General features: G+C 35.6%; 1 protein-coding gene across 2 annotated transcripts in view; it reads right to left on the reverse strand.

The window, feature by feature from the left end:
- Positions 1 to 3465: 3465 nt before the first annotated feature.
- Positions 3466 to 17859, reverse strand: part of OLA1 (Obg like ATPase 1) — a 181665-nt gene continuing 167271 nt past the window's right edge. For both annotated transcript variants that reach the window (XM_003253728.3, XM_004091970.3), the window contains 4 exons: positions 10336 to 10476; positions 9562 to 9658; positions 7375 to 7497; positions 3466 to 3984 (listed from right to left, as the gene is read on the reverse strand). In XM_003253728.3, coding sequence (XP_003253776.1) covers positions 3883 to 3984; positions 7375 to 7497; positions 9562 to 9658; positions 10336 to 10476 — 463 coding nt within the window. In that variant the 3' untranslated portion in view covers positions 3466 to 3882. The remainder of the gene's footprint in view (positions 3985 to 7374; positions 7498 to 9561; positions 9659 to 10335; positions 10477 to 17859) is intronic.

Below are 17859 nucleotides of genomic sequence, written 5' to 3' on the forward strand. Positions count from 1 at the left end.
GATGCTGATTAGGCAAATCGTTATCTCCTATTCTCATGTTTCTTTAGAAGAAATACCCATAATTTAGTATTTGTGCTCATGTTTTCATTGTGACCTTACAGAGAAAGAATAATAAACTGACTTGATTAAGTAGACAAAAGTATCCTCAATCGGGGACATCCACTGAGAGAGAGATCCTGGAAGTGATTTCCTAAAGAACATTAATGTTGCTCTCTTCTAATTTTACAAAGCAACATTCTATAGTTTTGTCTCTTGAGTGGACACAAGAAGCAAGCACCTCAAACAAGTGAAAAGAATTGCTAACATTTATTGAGCACTTAACTAGGTACTAAGTAGCTTTAGCCTTTTCCATGTATACATAAAGTTAATTTAACCCTCACAAAAACCCCATGAGAGTGGTCCTATTATCCCCATTTTACAGGCGAGGAAACAGATTCTGAATGGTTAAGTAGCTTGTATAACTAAGGTCACAGAACTAGGAAGTGGTACAGTCAGGTACAGATCCTGGCCTCCTGACTTCCGAGGATGGGCCTTAACCAGCATCTGTTACCGATATATCAGGAACATCTACTGTAAATGAAAAACTTGCCATTCTAATTTATAAATTAGGCTCTTAGATGTTTGGGAAGTGTTATAACACAGCATTGCTGAGCTGAAGAAAATCAGTTCCCAGACCTGCAGAGCCAAAGAGCAGATTAGATGTGTGGTTTGAGAACTCTGTGAAGTGCCTGCTGCCTGGGTGGTCACGTGAGTCCCTTTTTTATATTTCCTCATTGCAACACAAGGCTTTTCACTGAAGCACTAATTTACAAGTGGTTTGGGATATTCATAGACCATGAAGGTGATTCAAGAACGGTCAGTTTTTATAAGGGGCCCAAAACCAGTTAGGAGACAAAAAAGTCACTCAAAAGTCAAACCTAGCTCTTTTATTTTATCACCACAGTGTATTTTACAAGCTTAAAATAAGTTGAAATGAATTTTCCCAGCTAAAGTAGTTTGCCATTAGGAACAACCAATATTTCTCAAGTTTCTCGTAAAATAAAAACAGCATCAAGTGAATTTAAGTAGACGAATCAGAACAATAGAAGAGGCAGGAGGAGAAGATACCGTCTCTGACTCTGAATGAAAGGAGACGGGGTTGTTACAAAGGAGCTTTGGAAATATACGCAGACAACTAGAGACAAACATCAAACTGGAATTCTAATATAGGAATATTGATGAATCATGAGTAAGGGGACTTATTCCACCAATGAAACTGGCAAGTTATAAGTGAACAGAGGCTTCACTCATAACTAAGTTAGCGACGAAAACTATTTGTGCTTCCTTGGGAGATCTGGCTCTGCTCTGAGCCATGCACAAAATGCATGTTATGAAGGTAACATGATAAAACACAACTAAATGCTATCACAAACTTTCTTCAAGCATTGGGCACAAGCCTTCTCAAGTTTCTCTCTCTCTTTGGAGACAGGGTCTCACTCTATTGCCCAGGCTGGAGTGCAGTGGCATGATCATGGCTCACAGCAGCCTCCACCTCCCAGGCTCAAGTAATCGATCAATCCTCCCATCTCAGCCTCCTAAGTAGCTGGGACTACAGGTGTGTGCCATGATGCCCAGGTAATTTTTGTATATGTATATTTTTTTATGTAGAGATGATGTTTCATGATGTTGCACAGGCTGGTCTCAAACTCCTGTGCTCAAGTGATCCTCCCACCTCGGCCTCCCAAAGTGTTGGGATTACAGGTGTGAGCCACCACGCCTGGCCTCAAATCTTTTAACCATAAATTTGATTAAGATGGAGCTACAGATACATGCAAAAATATTTACATAACATCCTAAAATATATTAACTATATCAATATTAAGAGAGGGAAAACGTTTAGATATAGGCATACATGTGATTACATGTGTAACAGTTCTTGGAATTCTCGACTTTTGGAGAAAATGAAATTTTGTATATGTACATACAATGTTGCAGAACTTCTAACCAAATTAAACATTTTTAACATTTATTTTCAGCCGCTAATGAATGCAGTTACCTCAAAACTAACTCCTTTCTCTTATTAATGGTTCTGTTGTACAATGTGCAATTTACCACATTAGAAGCTGGACAAAGTAAAATTACATGATCCTAATGTCTTTTTACTGAATTCAAACTTCTTTAAGAAGTCTATGCAATTTACTTTGGAGAAGACCCAAAAGCAAGATATTTGATTCTTTCTTATACTGCTGAAATCCCTAACAAGCCACTAATCTACACATTACTCCAATACAGAAATAGATATAACACGGATTTTTCACAGCAAACTTTGTCAGCTATACCTGTAGCCTAGTTTATTTGTTTTACTTAGTTCTTTTTAAAAACGCTTTATTAGTTTTATTCTTATTTCTCTGCTGCAGTTTACTCATTTTTATGTTAGCAAAAGATCACTATTTGATCTTCTGCTCTCACTGGAGAGCTTCTAAATTATATTCACGACTCAACCTCATCCTCTTTAAATATCCTAAGTATAGCCAAATCTCCTTTAAAAAATCACCCCTTTTCTTGCCTCTTGTGCTACATTTGGTAACTTTCTATTTTAAGTTTGTGTGTGTTCTAATACTTCTGCATCTTTAAAGTCCCAAAGCGATACAGTACAGGCAAAGGCTGGCCGGGTATGAATCTGCATTCCATGGAAATGGTCCTGTGATCACAGAAGAGCACAAAAGGGCAGAGGATGAGGACAAGGAAGGGAGGTCTCACAGGAGTGGAAACATGGGAGAGAAAGGGAGGCTCAGGGCTGAGAGAGCTTTAAGGCCATCATCACCAGAGAAGGCTAAGTGGCAAAGGGTCTCCAAATTACCAATTTGTTCTAGTCTTTCTTTTGGAATTTTCTGCTACAATGTTAAGAAGTGCTTAACTTACCCATACTACCACTTCAACTGCTCTCAAGTATCTGAAGAGTAAGAATGAAAGAATTTTTAAAATTTTCGAAGTCTGATTTCAGTATTTCAAAATCAGTGTATGAACTTTTACACACATTGCTGAATTGAAGCAAAACATAACCCACCAGACATCAATGGGTCAGTTTTTACAATTTAATAATTTCAAAGGAAAGATTAAAAGTGAACCTCTTTTCAATATGGTCAGAACAACAATAACAAACAAAATTCTTTAATTTTTGAAACAGAATTTTCTTCTTTGTGGTCAGAGTCACCTATCTCATATCCCTCATAGTATCATTGCTATCATCTTTCAATAAATGTTGATCCATAAATTAATTAACTTTTTTGAGACAAATCCCTGGTATACTATTCTTCTGATTCCCATGAAAGACTCACTTTTAAGATACAATTGCAGCTGCCCCACACTGCCAGTTACTGTGTCACAGACACGCCTTAAAATTCTGTAATCAGCAACCACCAGGTGCCGTATCGCATTCAGCACACCACAGTCAGTCAATACAGACATCCCCAAACACACCAACGCTGGTTTTGTCAAATGTTTTATTGAGTGTAGACATCTGGAGTACTGTAAAACATGCATTATCTGTAGATTCAAAAAGGAGCAAGCCACATTGTCCTCACTGTCAAATGTGTCAGGCTTGGCATACATGATGGAGATTAATGAAGTATCATGAGAGTAATATGGTTCCTGAAAAGCTTCTACAATTTGGAGTAGGGTCTTAATCACGTGAAAAGCAAAGCTGTTCACATTTAGTGAACTTGCATTTCATGGGGGGGGGGGTACACAGTATTTTAATTTTAAAACAAATAAAAATGATTTGTTTGTCAAAGACTCCCATCTCCCCAACTTTATTTGTCGCATTGGTTTTCAGAAATTTTAATTTTTAAAAAATCAGATGCCTTTTGGAAGTGGTATGTTTATCTGAGCAATAACTAAATTTTATTTCTTCTTCGGTTGTTGAGGTGTGTTAAATTTGAAGAAGATAATATCTCCATCTTCAACAACATAATTTCTGCCTTGTTGCCTGTACTTTCCAGCAGCCTGCAAACAGAAAACATACAGGAAATGAGTTACTATTTTACAACTAAATACATGGGGTAAATGGTGGCAGCAGATATAAAAAGTATTATACTACTTGGGTGATATAAAAAAAGAAAAAATGAAATATAGGAAGGCATACAAGTTCAAAACTAGACTTGGAGAGAAGCAAAGTATTCTTGATTTGGGCAGAACTAGATTTTCCATATATACATAATCATAATGTATTCTCCACTAAATTGTTGGTACATAAATGTAATTATACCAATATCATTAAGTTTCATTACATGCTGTTTATGGTACATTTCTGATGTGTCTGCAAACATCCAGCAAGTCACTGTAACAAAACAGATCAAACCAGGCAGAAAGAAAAAGACTATATAACTAGTTAAAAGCTGCTTTATTTGCTTAAAGAAATCCTTTGGTGACACTGGTGATGCCAAAAATATAGTTGGTGTAAGGAAAATTATGATCAGTTGTTGTGTAAGATTCTGAACTATTTCCTTGTAGTTTTTAAAATTTAGTTTTGACAATGTCTATACATAGAAGTATGTACTAGAATTCATCATACGGTTTCCTGACTAATGGCCCTAGTTACAAGGAGACTCTAACAGGTTGCAGTTGCAAAGACAGATATTTCTTCCACTTGTAAATTAGTCGGCAAAGCAACTGATTCCACCTGCTGGTATGCAGATCCAGACAGGCGATCTGCTGGTAATTTTAATAGAAGCAAGCAGCAGTTCCAGAAAACCAGGTTTAGTCCATGGCATGAACTTTACTTCACCATAAGTAAAACAGGCTCTGCAGCACCCACACTTAACACCGCACACAGCTGACATGGTCCCACATGACCCCACCATCGACTCCTCAACAATAAGGACTTGAGGATCTTTTGGGGGAAATTCTCAAAAGTATTTCCCTTCTGTTAGAATGCATTGAGAAGAAACCTTTGCCCAACAGGATTAGTGCTTCTCTTTGAAGATATTGATAAGAATGTTCAAAGCCAAGTGAAATTATACTAATCTGTAACAAAAACACTAATAAAGATCATACATCTGAGGGTAAAATCAACAAACCAGATTGCAGAGCCCTAGTGAGCATATTTTCAATTATCTAGACCACATATAAAACTGTTCTGATTTTAACAGAATATAAATATATGAAGAATATATAAAGCTTATTTCTAAAAAGCCAATGTAACGTACCCTACAATTAAAGGCGTGTGTGTGTGTGTGTATGTGTGTATATATATACATACACACATATACATATATAAATACATATACACACATATATAAATACATATATTCACATGTTTTTATAAAGACATGCAATGTATTGAAGGCCATAAGCTACTTATTTCTAGAATCTATAGCCTGCTGTTATAAAACTATACAGACAATATAAATCAAGTACATATTGACATAACATATTAATGTAACTTTATATACTTTGTTACCACTCAAGTTTACTATTAAAAGTGACAGTGTTCCTTTAAATTCTCTAGAGACCATTTAATCCATTTCCACTGCTATCAGAAACACTGGTTGAAAAAAAAATCAATACCCATTTGTGAATCTTGAGTATGTATTAAACAAGACACGTCTAACCAGTTCATTTGCACTTGAAAGCAGCCATCTGTAGAAGCCAGCTTTGCCTAAGCAGATATGATTGCTAATAATGTGATATCCCTGTAGACTACAAAGCCCACACAGAGCTATTCAGTATATAGTTCACAGCGCTGGCATTAAATTAGTTATGCTGCACTGGTGTTAGAAATACATATACATACATACATACATACACATATACACAATCTTGCTCTCAAATCTAAAACCTACTTGATAATCTGCAAGTAAACATTTGTTGAATAAAGGAGTATAGAGCAATTCATAAATGCTTCATTTTACCTGGACTTCAAATTTTGAAATATTAGTTTTGGAGGTTAAAACAACGTAAAATATTTAATGGTATCCTAGGTGAAAATGTCAGAGCCAACCTTTTCCAATTTATAGTATAAAAGCTGCCAGTTCATGGTAAATCGTCTTACAAGCAGGAAATATTATTTTATTGGATATTATAAAGTTTCTCTCAATTGTTAAAGGAAATATTTACAATTCATCTATCAAGTTTATTACAACATAGATCTACTAAGGATTAGTAAACAGGCTTACCATTTTAAGAGTACAAAAAAAGAAGCATCTGATCTCTGAATTCTAGTAATAGAAAATATCCTCATTTTTATCTTCCTTATGAAAAAGAGATATGCCAACATGATGTAGCATGTTGACAAATAATCTGAGATTTTTGTTCAAGTCTAATTAGTATTCCTGACGAAGTTCAATCTCAGTATTTGCATACCTACCTATATCTATACAGATGCCACCATCTAAAAATTAACAACTGTGTTTACTTGTAAACTGTTACTCCTTCCACTCTTTTAAAAAAACAAAATGGTTCTCATTCAACACTGAACCGATTATGCCAAGATTTTCCCCCTCCTCTTCCTGGTGTTCCAACAGTTCTATTAAAGTCCTGCTGTTCGGTATGACCTTTCCAATGATACCAATGAAAATAAACTAAACCTGAAATAAACTTTCTTGTGTTCCTTTCAACTTATGAAATAGTAAACACAAGAATCTTCTTTAAATTCTATAACATTTACTATGGTAGTCTTCAAATACTAAATTAAAGAACCTTCCTACAATGTAAGTTTAACCAGCTAATCTATCTATATTAGAGATTGCTAGATTTCTCTAACATCTAATAAATCAAACAAAATTAATTTTGCAACAGAATTTATATTTAAAAAGTCATCTACTACTCATGTATAAAACTGCTTCACTATTAGTGTCTGCAAACCAAATTATCCTTATTAGCTAAAATAAAGCACAATTTTGGACCTGCCCTCTAGTGTTGAGAAAGCAAATCAAATCCCCAAGTATCTTTAAACAACAAACAAGTAAAAGCATGAAGTTTTAGAAAGAACAGCTTTTATTTAACTAAGTTTCTATCTCTATTCTTGAAGTAATTATAAGCATATATATTATACTTCAGATATTCAAATGTAATAAGTGTAATTTTTCACTGGCCATGAGTGAACAAATTCTTTGAAATTATTTACAATTACTTAAACCTAATTTATTTTATTTTCAATTATAGAAAAAAACCTCCACAAAACTGCTGACAATTCACACATTTTTAAAACGATCTAAAAGTATGTAAACATCTATAGCTCTTCAGTCAGTTGATAGTAACACTAAACGCTGATCATCTTATTACTTTATGTTAGACTACACTCAGTTTGAAAGATAATTATCATTCATTTTTATCATGAATAACTTCACATCAGTGGAAACATTGTGAAATACAAAAATAAAAATAATTCTTTACCTTGACTGCATTTTCAGAACCTTCCTCTTTAAAATCTTCGTATTTCATTACTTCAGCCATAATGAATCCCTTTTCAAAATCTGTGTGAATCTTTCCTGCAGCCTGAGGAGCCTTAGTCCCTTTCTTTGAAAAGAAAGACCAAAGAAAACTAATTGCATTTAAGATGATTGATTGTAAGCATAGAGTTTCTTTTCTCTGATCTGCAGTTGGGCTCAACTAGAACTTAGTTTAATATCTGTTAAGATGTCAGGTATACAATTAGTACATTTTCAACACTAGGTAGTATCTGTGCAGCAGGTTTAGCACAGATAGATCAGTAGATATTAAAGAAGCGTAGCTTTGTTTTTCCTGACAGTCATCCACTGTTTTATTGATTTAGAAGCAGTGGTCTGGTTTTGGTGTAGGTTTCATTTCGATTTTCTATTCTTCACAGTGGAAAAAAAAATAGATTTTTAAGTAACTTTCAAGCTGAATTATCAAAGGTTTTAAAAAGATAAAAAGCTCTCAAAATTTCAGCTCATCTAAAGAATATATAAAAATCAATATACAAAGGGACATTTTAAAGGCATTTCCAACAAATCATGTTGGAAATCTACATTCAGCAAATAATTGTGAAACTCTCAAAAAATTTCGATAATAAAATTTTTGAACATTTTGCATAATATTCCCTGCCTCTAACCATCATGAAGGAAATTCAAGTTGATATAGGGAGAGAAATGTCTTATAATTACCCCATATGTTATATTACAAGGATATATATTCCACACACACATAACCATGGAAAGAAATTTGAGAAATAACGGTGACCTAAAGGCTGCTTAATAAAGCATGTTAAAGTGATAAGGAGTCTGACACTAGAAAGCACAGTTTTTATAGTAAAAGATGTATTGGGTTAATATGGCTACTCACTGATGCTTACCTGACTAAATATCTTAGCACATTAAATCACGGATACTTACAATCAGCCTTAAGATAAACCAGCTTTCACATTTTCAAGCCCAGAACATGCTATCTTTCCTACCTCCACATACTTAAGTTAGAAAGTTTTAAGGCTTTAAAATACATCTTTAAAATATATAGTAAAAATAAATCCTGGCAATTTGTTTACCAACTTGGATTTGCTTTGACATTATTTTTTAAATCTATATAAAAGGACCTTGGTTAGAAGTCAATCAAACATTTTTTTACAAAGGGGAGAGGAGATAAAAGAAAAGTAAATCTCACATTCACACAAGGCATTTAACATTATGTTAACTGCCTCCATGTTTCTATCCATATTAAATCAAAATACATGTAACAATAAATTACAGTAGTCACTGAAAACAGGAATTAAAGCACCACTAAAATTTATCGTATAGCATATATTTAAAAAGTATAATAAAAGACTGAATAAGACACTATTTCTAAAAGTTCTGGTATTATTTTTATATTCTGCAACATACTATTTAGTATCACATATATTTCAAAATATTTTTCAATAGTAACTACTATGTTACAATATATTTAAATTTAAAAGCAAACCATTACAGTTCAGTTTCTATTGTCCTCTGGGAATAAATTAGTCATTCTCTGTGGTCGTATTCAGTATACATCAATTTTTAAAATACATATCACATTTTTAAAGAAGACTGAACATATAACACTAAAAATAAACATTACTTCTATGAATTCAAATTTAAAAAGGCATGAATTATTACACGTCGAGTTTAGCTTTTTGAGCCCAACTGTGTATCTATGAAGAGCATAATGATGTCATATTGCTTTTATTGCTGAAAATGTAATCCGAGCAAAGCAAAGGAGGAAAGAACCACCCGCAACCCAAACAAACTTAGCGAATACAAAATGAAAAGCAACATCAATTTCACTGCAGACAAACCCAGTCACACAGATTAAGCAAGCACAATACTGGTGCGTCTTATCTCTGACCACAGGAGGAGGGTAGACAGATTCTACAGGATGAAGAAATTCAGACTATGTAATAGGCAGAATCAATTGTTACCTGCCTCAATCAATGCCGCTCCACTTTCACTGTTCAGCAGCTCACAAATAATTAAAGTTATCCTGGACAAAAACCTCATCTGTAATGACTAGCTAACCGCCACCATGACAAACTTCAAAGTCAGTGATATCAATCTGAATTCAATAGTGTGGAACTGGATATAGCTGATGAATAAGTATGAATCTTACCCTGATGGTCCATGCACGCACTTCATCTGGGCCTGCAGTGAAAAAGTATTCTAGTTGGAGTGCTGCAAACCCAGCCTTAATGATCTTTGGCAAAGCACTGAAATCAAATGAAACAAATTCACCCAACACATAAGTTGATTGTGCCAGAAATTGGTTTAGAGCTAAAATTATTCATTTCAAGCAGAAAATGTTGAAGATATTAGTAAATGACCATTCATCTTTCAGAATACACTTGAAGGGGTCGGAAAGCAAGTAATTGTTTTTAAAAACCTCTCTTCTAAAATTGGTTTTAATTGTATTAGCCTGAAGATATTATTTTGAATTGTTTACTATTTAAAAAAAAGAAAAATTATGACTATTTTCATCCAAAATTAATTATATCCAGGACCTGGGCCACAAAAGCAAAATTATTTGATTGAAATCTGATATTTAAACAATATATTACTGTTACTCAGAAAAAATTATGGCAACTGATTCACCCTTTCCCCTCCCCCACTGAACATGACGAAAGAGTTTTGGCGATCATTCCTTCTCAAAAATATACATAACTAATACCTATGTTATAATTAAAACACTGTACGGAGATGACAGATGACAGTTAAAAACTTAATTTAAAATAAATCTTTTCACTCTGTCTCATGGTAAAGAAAGGAGAAGATTCCCTCTTTATAATGGTAATTACTCTGTCATTTATTATTCTATCAGCGCAAGCAATTAAATTACTGCAAGGAAATAGTTGATAATAAAGTGTAGGGAAAATGAATGCTAATTAACCTTTGTGTCATGTTCGCTTCCAGATACTTCTGTCTCTCCTCAGCACTCAATTCTTGCAACTTGAGTTCCAAGGCCCCACTAAAAGGAATGACCAAAGCACCTGGGTCATACTTGTCCACCCACTCTTTAATTTTTATCAACCTGTAGACAAAAAAGGGCACAACATTATCTTGTAGTGCATGCATGACTGTACCACATTCATTATTATCAAGTAGCACATACATATTCATAAGAATTGCACGGTTTTATGATGCCATCTTTTTGTGTATAGCTTTCCAAGGTCAAGGCATTAACAGGCAGCAACTGCTTCAGGTATACGCCATAATATTTTACTGTAACCTAGTTTTACTTTACCACATTATCTATGGAAACTATTATACAAATATTTAAAAACTTTTTTTAGTTACACTAAAATTGTTCAGCATTAACACCTGTACCCTTGAATAACACTTCCATTTTATAATTTTTTGTTTTCCTTACTTTACAAAGTAAATTTTTAAAAGGAGAAGACATAAAGTTCTGTTTGTACAGGAATCATACCTAAAAATATCAGCTAATTCTGAAGAGCCCTTCACAAATAAATAATTTGTTCCACCCAGATATCTATATGCCTGGTTTAGTTCCTTCATGGACTAACAGAACTCACAGTGGTCACTGGATTTGAGGAAGATTTTTGCTAGCCAGAACAAGCACGTGCAGAAATACAGATTTACAAATATAGTCGATCACGTATGCAGCTCTATGAACCTGACTTTTGTGAGAACAAGAATAACAGAACTGCAGAAGAAAGAAATTCCTTTAATCACAAAGGATTTGGAAAGCCAAATCAGTTAGGAAACTGATCCTAGTTGTTACCTGCAAAGACATTATTGAGTCATTTTTTTTTCCTTCCAAAGCATGGAGTATTTGGCAAAGTAGTAATTAGAACATAAATGAAATAAGTGTAGTGAATATATTAATTAGGTTCAGAGCCTAACACTTTCCTAGCTTTTTATTACTGGACAGGTTACTGAACGTTTCTAAGCCTCAGTTTCCTCACTTGTAAAAATAGAGATAATAATAGTACATATTATATTATAAGGAACCTAGAAAAGCCTGCAAATACAAAAGAATTAACAGGAGTTACTATTATTAATTTTCCTTCTCAGATAATCATAGCATACATTCCTATGAATCTGGAACTGAGTTTAGTATGAGACTATACATTCCATTACAATTTTTATAAAATTATGCTATAGGCTTACATAATTCCACTAGCCTGCTATATTTAGACACAAAGGTTTTAATAGTTATTATGGCAAAATGCTGTGGCAGAAGTCCTTTAAATAATTAATGTAAATGCTACTTCAGGGGAAAAGAAAAACAAGAACTAAGTCACAAATCCATCAGTGGCAGGGGAGCAGTTATCACAAAATTAAGACTATGGCCCACTGAGCAGGATTTAGGATGGGAGAAAGGAATGAAAAACAATCACACAAGAGTTTGTATGTGTTTGTTATACAAAGGTAACTATTTAATATGTTATTTGTGGTTTTCAATCTTCATAATAGTATTTTTTCTTTTGTTCATATCTCAAAAAATGGACCAAGCCCTACGATTTATGTTGCCTTTAAAATAAAATTCAAACTAGATGTTTTCTTATCCAAAATTATGAAGGACAGGTTAAAAAAAAGATGCGGGGACTGAAATTGGTGCTTCTGCCTCTGATAACATTATGGTATTCTAAGTTACTTCACAGACTTACACTATTCAAACAAAAGTCTATATTCAAATGTTATCATCAATGGTTTAGTAACATACTTTTATTATACAAGTTAAAATCAAATATGTAATTTTAAAAAAGCAGATCACATACCAAATAGATTCAATGAAAGTGAAATAAAACAAGCCCATGTAAAAGAAGAATATAAAAATATCACACACACTTTATTTCATAAATGTGGTCAACAGAACTAATAAAACTAGAACTGTTATGAAACAAGATAAGAAATAATTACTTTAGCTAACACATCAATTCAGAATAACAATAGTCCTACCCTGTCATTTTAACAGCCTTTCCTGCAGAGTTCTCAGAGGGATTATTTGCATTCCTCAGGTGTTCTATTGTACAATTCAAATGAATAAAGACTTACAAATCATTCCTCTACCGCCAATGTGAGACTTTGATCTGGTGAATACACTATTGTACCTTAACTATAATTGGCAAAAAACCTGACAGTGTAGAGCATCACAAGCTTAATAACAAAGGAGAATATCTCAAAGTGTTGACAGATGATCTTCATAATGCAGAAGCAGAGCTGGTACATTTTAGCAGTAAATGAGCACTGAGGTCTAAAGGTCTCTAAAGTGACTGACATCAGACCTGCTATAGCCTCACTAAAAGAAAAAGGTACCGTAGCACTCTCCCGTAAAGTGAGTTAGGCTCTTTGCCTGCCAGCTTCACTTTTGTGACTTTCACTATCATAGAAAACACAGGGAAGATGAAAAGTGAGTGAGGTTCTTTGGCTGTCTGCTTTACTTTTGTGACTTTCACTATCAAACAAAAGTGGGAAATGTCCCAAAGTGATTTTTAATTACATCTATGAAATAAACCTAGGGTAATTAACAATATTATTTGATTTCAAGAGTATAGACTGAAATATATGTGGTGTATCTATTAGGTCTGATGGTTACAAAAGTGTGATAATGAGGCCAAGATCACAAGTCTGAACCCCATGGGGACCAGTTACCTTTTGCAGAAAAATGTCTATTCTCTTGCTACAAACCATACTCCAAACTATAGCTAGTCATCTCAAAAATGTGTGCTATTGGCATGAGGGATATAGAAAATTAAAGTTGAGCTCAGTACCACTACTAGAAAAACAATTCCAAGCCATTCTGTCGAAGTGCCTGAATAATAATCTCTATGTACAAATGTTAGCAAATGTCTAAAGAAAGTCATCCAATTGCTAGTGATCAAAATAATAATGATATTGTCAAAGAATATCAAATTTTATGGTGGGTGGGAGGAGAAGGAACAGTAAAGATAGTAGACCCCTAAAGAGTTAAACTGTAAAGCCTTTCATAGACTTCATTTTGCAAATCTGTCTGAGCAGATTACTGCAAAGGGATCCATCCTTCCTCATAAGCAGCCAAAGCCACATTTGATTTCCTCAGTCTTAGGAGTAACAAATGGAAAGTGGAAATGCCATTAGTTGTATTTTTCTCCCCAGTAGTGATTCCACAGCAAGGGGACAAAGAAGGGACAACTAGTTTTAAGACGAAAAGGATGATACTTTGAGATACACTGGCAGGTTGTGGTCTACAGTAGGAGCCCTCAACCCCTGGACCATGGACCGGTACCAGGCCGTGGCCTGTTAGGAATCAGGCTGCACAGCAGGAGGTGAGTGGGGAACAAGCGTTACCACTTGAGCCCCGCCTCCTGTCTGTCAGATCAGCGGCAGCATTAGATTCTCATAGGAGCCCAAACCCTATCGTGAATTGCACATGCAAGGGATCTAGGTTGTGCGCTCCTTACGAGAATCTAATGCCTGATGATCTGAGGTGGAACAGTTCCATCCCGAAACCACGCCCTCATCACCCACCCATGGAAAAATTGTCTTCCATGAAACCAGTGCCTGGTGCCAACAAGGTCGGGGACCGCTGGTCTACAGATTCTTCGGCAGAATGAGACCATTAGTATTAAATTAATATCAAATTTCCAAAAGATCATGTCTCAAATTTACTTTTAGCCTTGTAATCTGACTTTCTTAGCCAGTCTTAAAATTCCAGATCCCAAAATTTGATTTTCCCAGGGTTAGTTTACATTGTTTTTTTGTTTTTTTTTTTTTGAGATGGAGTCTCGCTGTCACCCAGGCTAGAGTGCAGTGGCACAATCTTGGCTCACTGCAAGCTCCGCCTCCTGGGTTCATGCCATTCTCCTGCCTCAGCCTCCCGAGTAGCTGGGACTACAGGCACCCATCACCACGCCCGGCTAATTTTTTTGTATTTTTAGTAGAGATGGGGTTTCACCTTATTAGCCAGGATGGTCTTGATTTCCTGACCTCGTGATCTGCCCGCCTTGGCCTCCCAAAGTGCTGGGATTACAGGTGTGAGCCACTGCGCCCGGCCTTACATTGTTTATATTTCTTTTCCCAGACATGAATTTTATTACTAAACATTCTATTTGTTTCTTCTAGATCTACTTGCTTTAACTGGGTAATATTTTAAACTTGTTTAATACGTTCTTTGTCCCTTTCAACATTAATTTGCAAGTTCTTTTCAGACTGCTTTGACTTATAGTTTCTTGAGTATAACTCCCCTCTCAAATTCCCCTGTCCCCATTTGTCATCTGCTAATGATCTTTCAGGACAGTTGGTTCCTGCATATGGGCTATATTTGTGTATGTGTGGTCATTTTGGCAGCTGCAGTTATGTTCCAAGGGAGTTTGGTGGTCCCCAGGATTGAGAAGTATCTATGGGGTAGTCTCGTGGTTACTTCTTTTAGGCAGAGATCTACGGAGGGTCCTGGGATCCAGGGAAGTTTTATTAATGTTTTTAGGCTTAGTGTTTCTGCACTAGGTTATGGGTAATGCATCTTACAGTGCAGTCTCAGTTTCTAATTTCCTGAGAATAACAGTTTCCTCCCTTGTTTGGAAGCAGGGAGGGGTATTTTTCTAGTATCTGGTCATGGAAATGACAGCTTCTTCTGGGCTTTATGAGTGGGCCTCGCTCCAGTTATCTACAGCCTGGAAACTGTTCCTTGACTCTTATTCCTATGTGGACACTAAAGCCTCACATATGGTAGCCCCCATTTTTCCGATGGGGATATGTTTCAAGACCCTCAGTGGATGCCTAAACCCTCGGACAGTACCAAGCCCTATATATACTATGTTTTTTCCTGAAGCTGAAAACTTTCCACCTTTTCACTTAAAGGAAGCACTTTATGGCTTCTCTTTGGCATATCCAAATTGCCAGCATCATACACTTAATAATGCCTTTGGGGCCATTATTAAGTAAATTAAGGGATGCTTGAACACAAGCACCATGATACCTTGACAGTCTGGATAACCAAGACGGCTACTAAGTGACTAATGGGCAGCTCGCATCCACAGTGGATACGCTGGACAAAGGTACAGTTCACATTCGGGGGTGGTGGTTCAGGATTTCATCAAACTACTCAGAGCAGTGTGTAATTTAACACTTAGAAATTGTTTATTTTTGCCCATTTAGTATTTTCAGACTGTGGTTGACAGCGGGAACTGAAACGGCAGAAAGCAAAACTGCAGATAAGGGGGAGCTGCTATATTAGCTCAGTTTTCTCTGAAGGCCGTGCACTGTCAACTTCATTCTCTACTGTTACTGAGTTTCGTTCTTGTTTTTGGCACCTAGAGAGTCCTTTTCTTGCTTTCAAGTCCTATTGTATATTCTTTTTTCTTTCTTTCTTTTTTTTTTGAGACGAAGTCTTGCTCTGTCGCCAGGCTGGTGTGCAGTGGCGTGATCTCGGCTCACTGCAACCTCTACCTCCCAGGTTCAAGTGATTCTCCTGTCTCAGCCTCCCAAGTAGCTGGGATTATAGGTGCCCGCCACCACACCCAGACAATTCATGTATTTTAGTAGAGATGGGGTTTCACCATGTTGGCCAAGACGGTCTCGGTCTCTTGACCTCAGGTGATCCACCTGCCTCGGCCTCCCAAAGTGCTGGGATTGCAGGCATGAGCCACTGAGCTTGGCCCCTATTGTATATTCTAAAACTACCACACCATCATCAATACCAATTTTTTCTGGTTATTGTATCTGGTGTTTCTACGTATTAGGAACAAGAAGGAAGGAGGCTTCCGGTATTGGCCCAGTTCACCATCTTAACAGGAAGCACTTCATACTACAGTTAAATGTCCATTCTATAACGTTCTAATACAATAGCTTTCAAACTTTTTTTTGACCACATCCCCCTAGTAAAAAATAGATTTTACACTTTGACTCAAACATATGGTATACAAACATATTATTTTCACACACATTATAAAGGGAACAGAGAAATCCCAGTAGTGCTATTTGGTATTTTGCATAAAATCCAAAACTAAATTCTTGCAACTTAAAACACAACCCTGAAATAGTTTTCTCCAGCATATGTTAATAAGAAATTTATCGTATTATTTTCCCCACCTCATGCCTTTCTAACCTTTCAACTACCTCTAGCCACTCAAATTCTGATTATAATTTCTGAAAATCCTTTAAAGATGGGTCAATCGAACAATAAAGCCAAGTTATATTACCATTTATGGCATCTTTGTTGATATACATTAGGACATTCTCAAATTTGATTTTTTTAATACCAAAGTATACTTAAAATATTTTTTAAAATGTTGCATATGGTATTATTAGACATTTACAAACACCTTATATAGTTACCTGTTTGAACTTACATCTTCACTTTAAAAATAAATCAACAGTGATATCTTGCTTCTCTCATTGTATATAACTGGTGTCAAGAACCACATCTCAATATACACAAAATGATGCAACTTACATAAAAGAGGCTCCAGGGCTGGTTAATTAAGTAACTTAGCATCATTCAGTCATTAAGGACTTGGCTTTTACTAAGCTAGCTCCCCTCATGTTGTCCGTGGTATGGATGTACCATTAATCCAGGGGGTTCTGTTAAATACTGATGTCATTTCTACTTTTCTCCCTTGAAGGTTTACACTCATTTCTATTACAACTGCTCAGAGTCCCAAAGCATGACTTCAAGATATCAGAGTTCTCTTTACCACTTTCCAAATATGATTACTATAAATTAATGTCAGTTTACAGTATTAACCTGTAAACCTGTTACAGCAGGTTTATAACCTGTACTAAAATCAATACCACAAACAATATACAAACTAAAATATGTCATAAATAATATTCTTTCAAAGTCAAAATTCCAAAATTCTCAACTCTTCAAAATTCTTTGAATAAAATTATTAAAATTCAATACATCTTTACTTTTATTTTACTTCTGCTTATAACCATTTTTTGAACGGAGGTTATTAAGGAATTTTGTGGTGAAAATAAGAAGGAGAAAGAAGAAATACCAAAAAAGTAAATTCTAGTTTAACTGACTAATGTTTGAAAGTCTAATCCCTCTTCTAAAAGAGAGCTAAGGCCGGGCTTGGTGGCTCATGCCTGTAATCCCAGCACTTCGGGAGGCTGAGGCGGGAGGACTGCTTGAGCCCAGGAGTTCAAGGCTACGGTGAGCTATAAGAGCACAATCATACTCCAGCCTGGATGACAGAGTGAGACCCTGTCTCAAAAATAAATAAATAAATAAAGCTCCATCTTCCATACATGTAAGAGACTTCAAGTTTCAATGTTCTTGTCTGACTTCATGGAGTTGTACAGAATAACATAATTGCAACTTTGCTACTCAAAGCATGATCATATCACTTTAGTGTCTGATAGAAATGCAGGAATCTTAGCTGGTCATGGTGATTCGCACATGTAGTCCTAGCTACTTGGGAGGCTGAGGCAGGAGGATCCCTTGAGCCCAGGAGTTGGAGGCTAC

Source organism: Nomascus leucogenys, chromosome 22a (assembly GCF_006542625.1).
Source record: "Nomascus leucogenys isolate Asia chromosome 22a, Asia_NLE_v1, whole genome shotgun sequence".
NCBI classification, from domain to species: Eukaryota; Metazoa; Chordata; class Mammalia; order Primates; family Hylobatidae; genus Nomascus; species Nomascus leucogenys.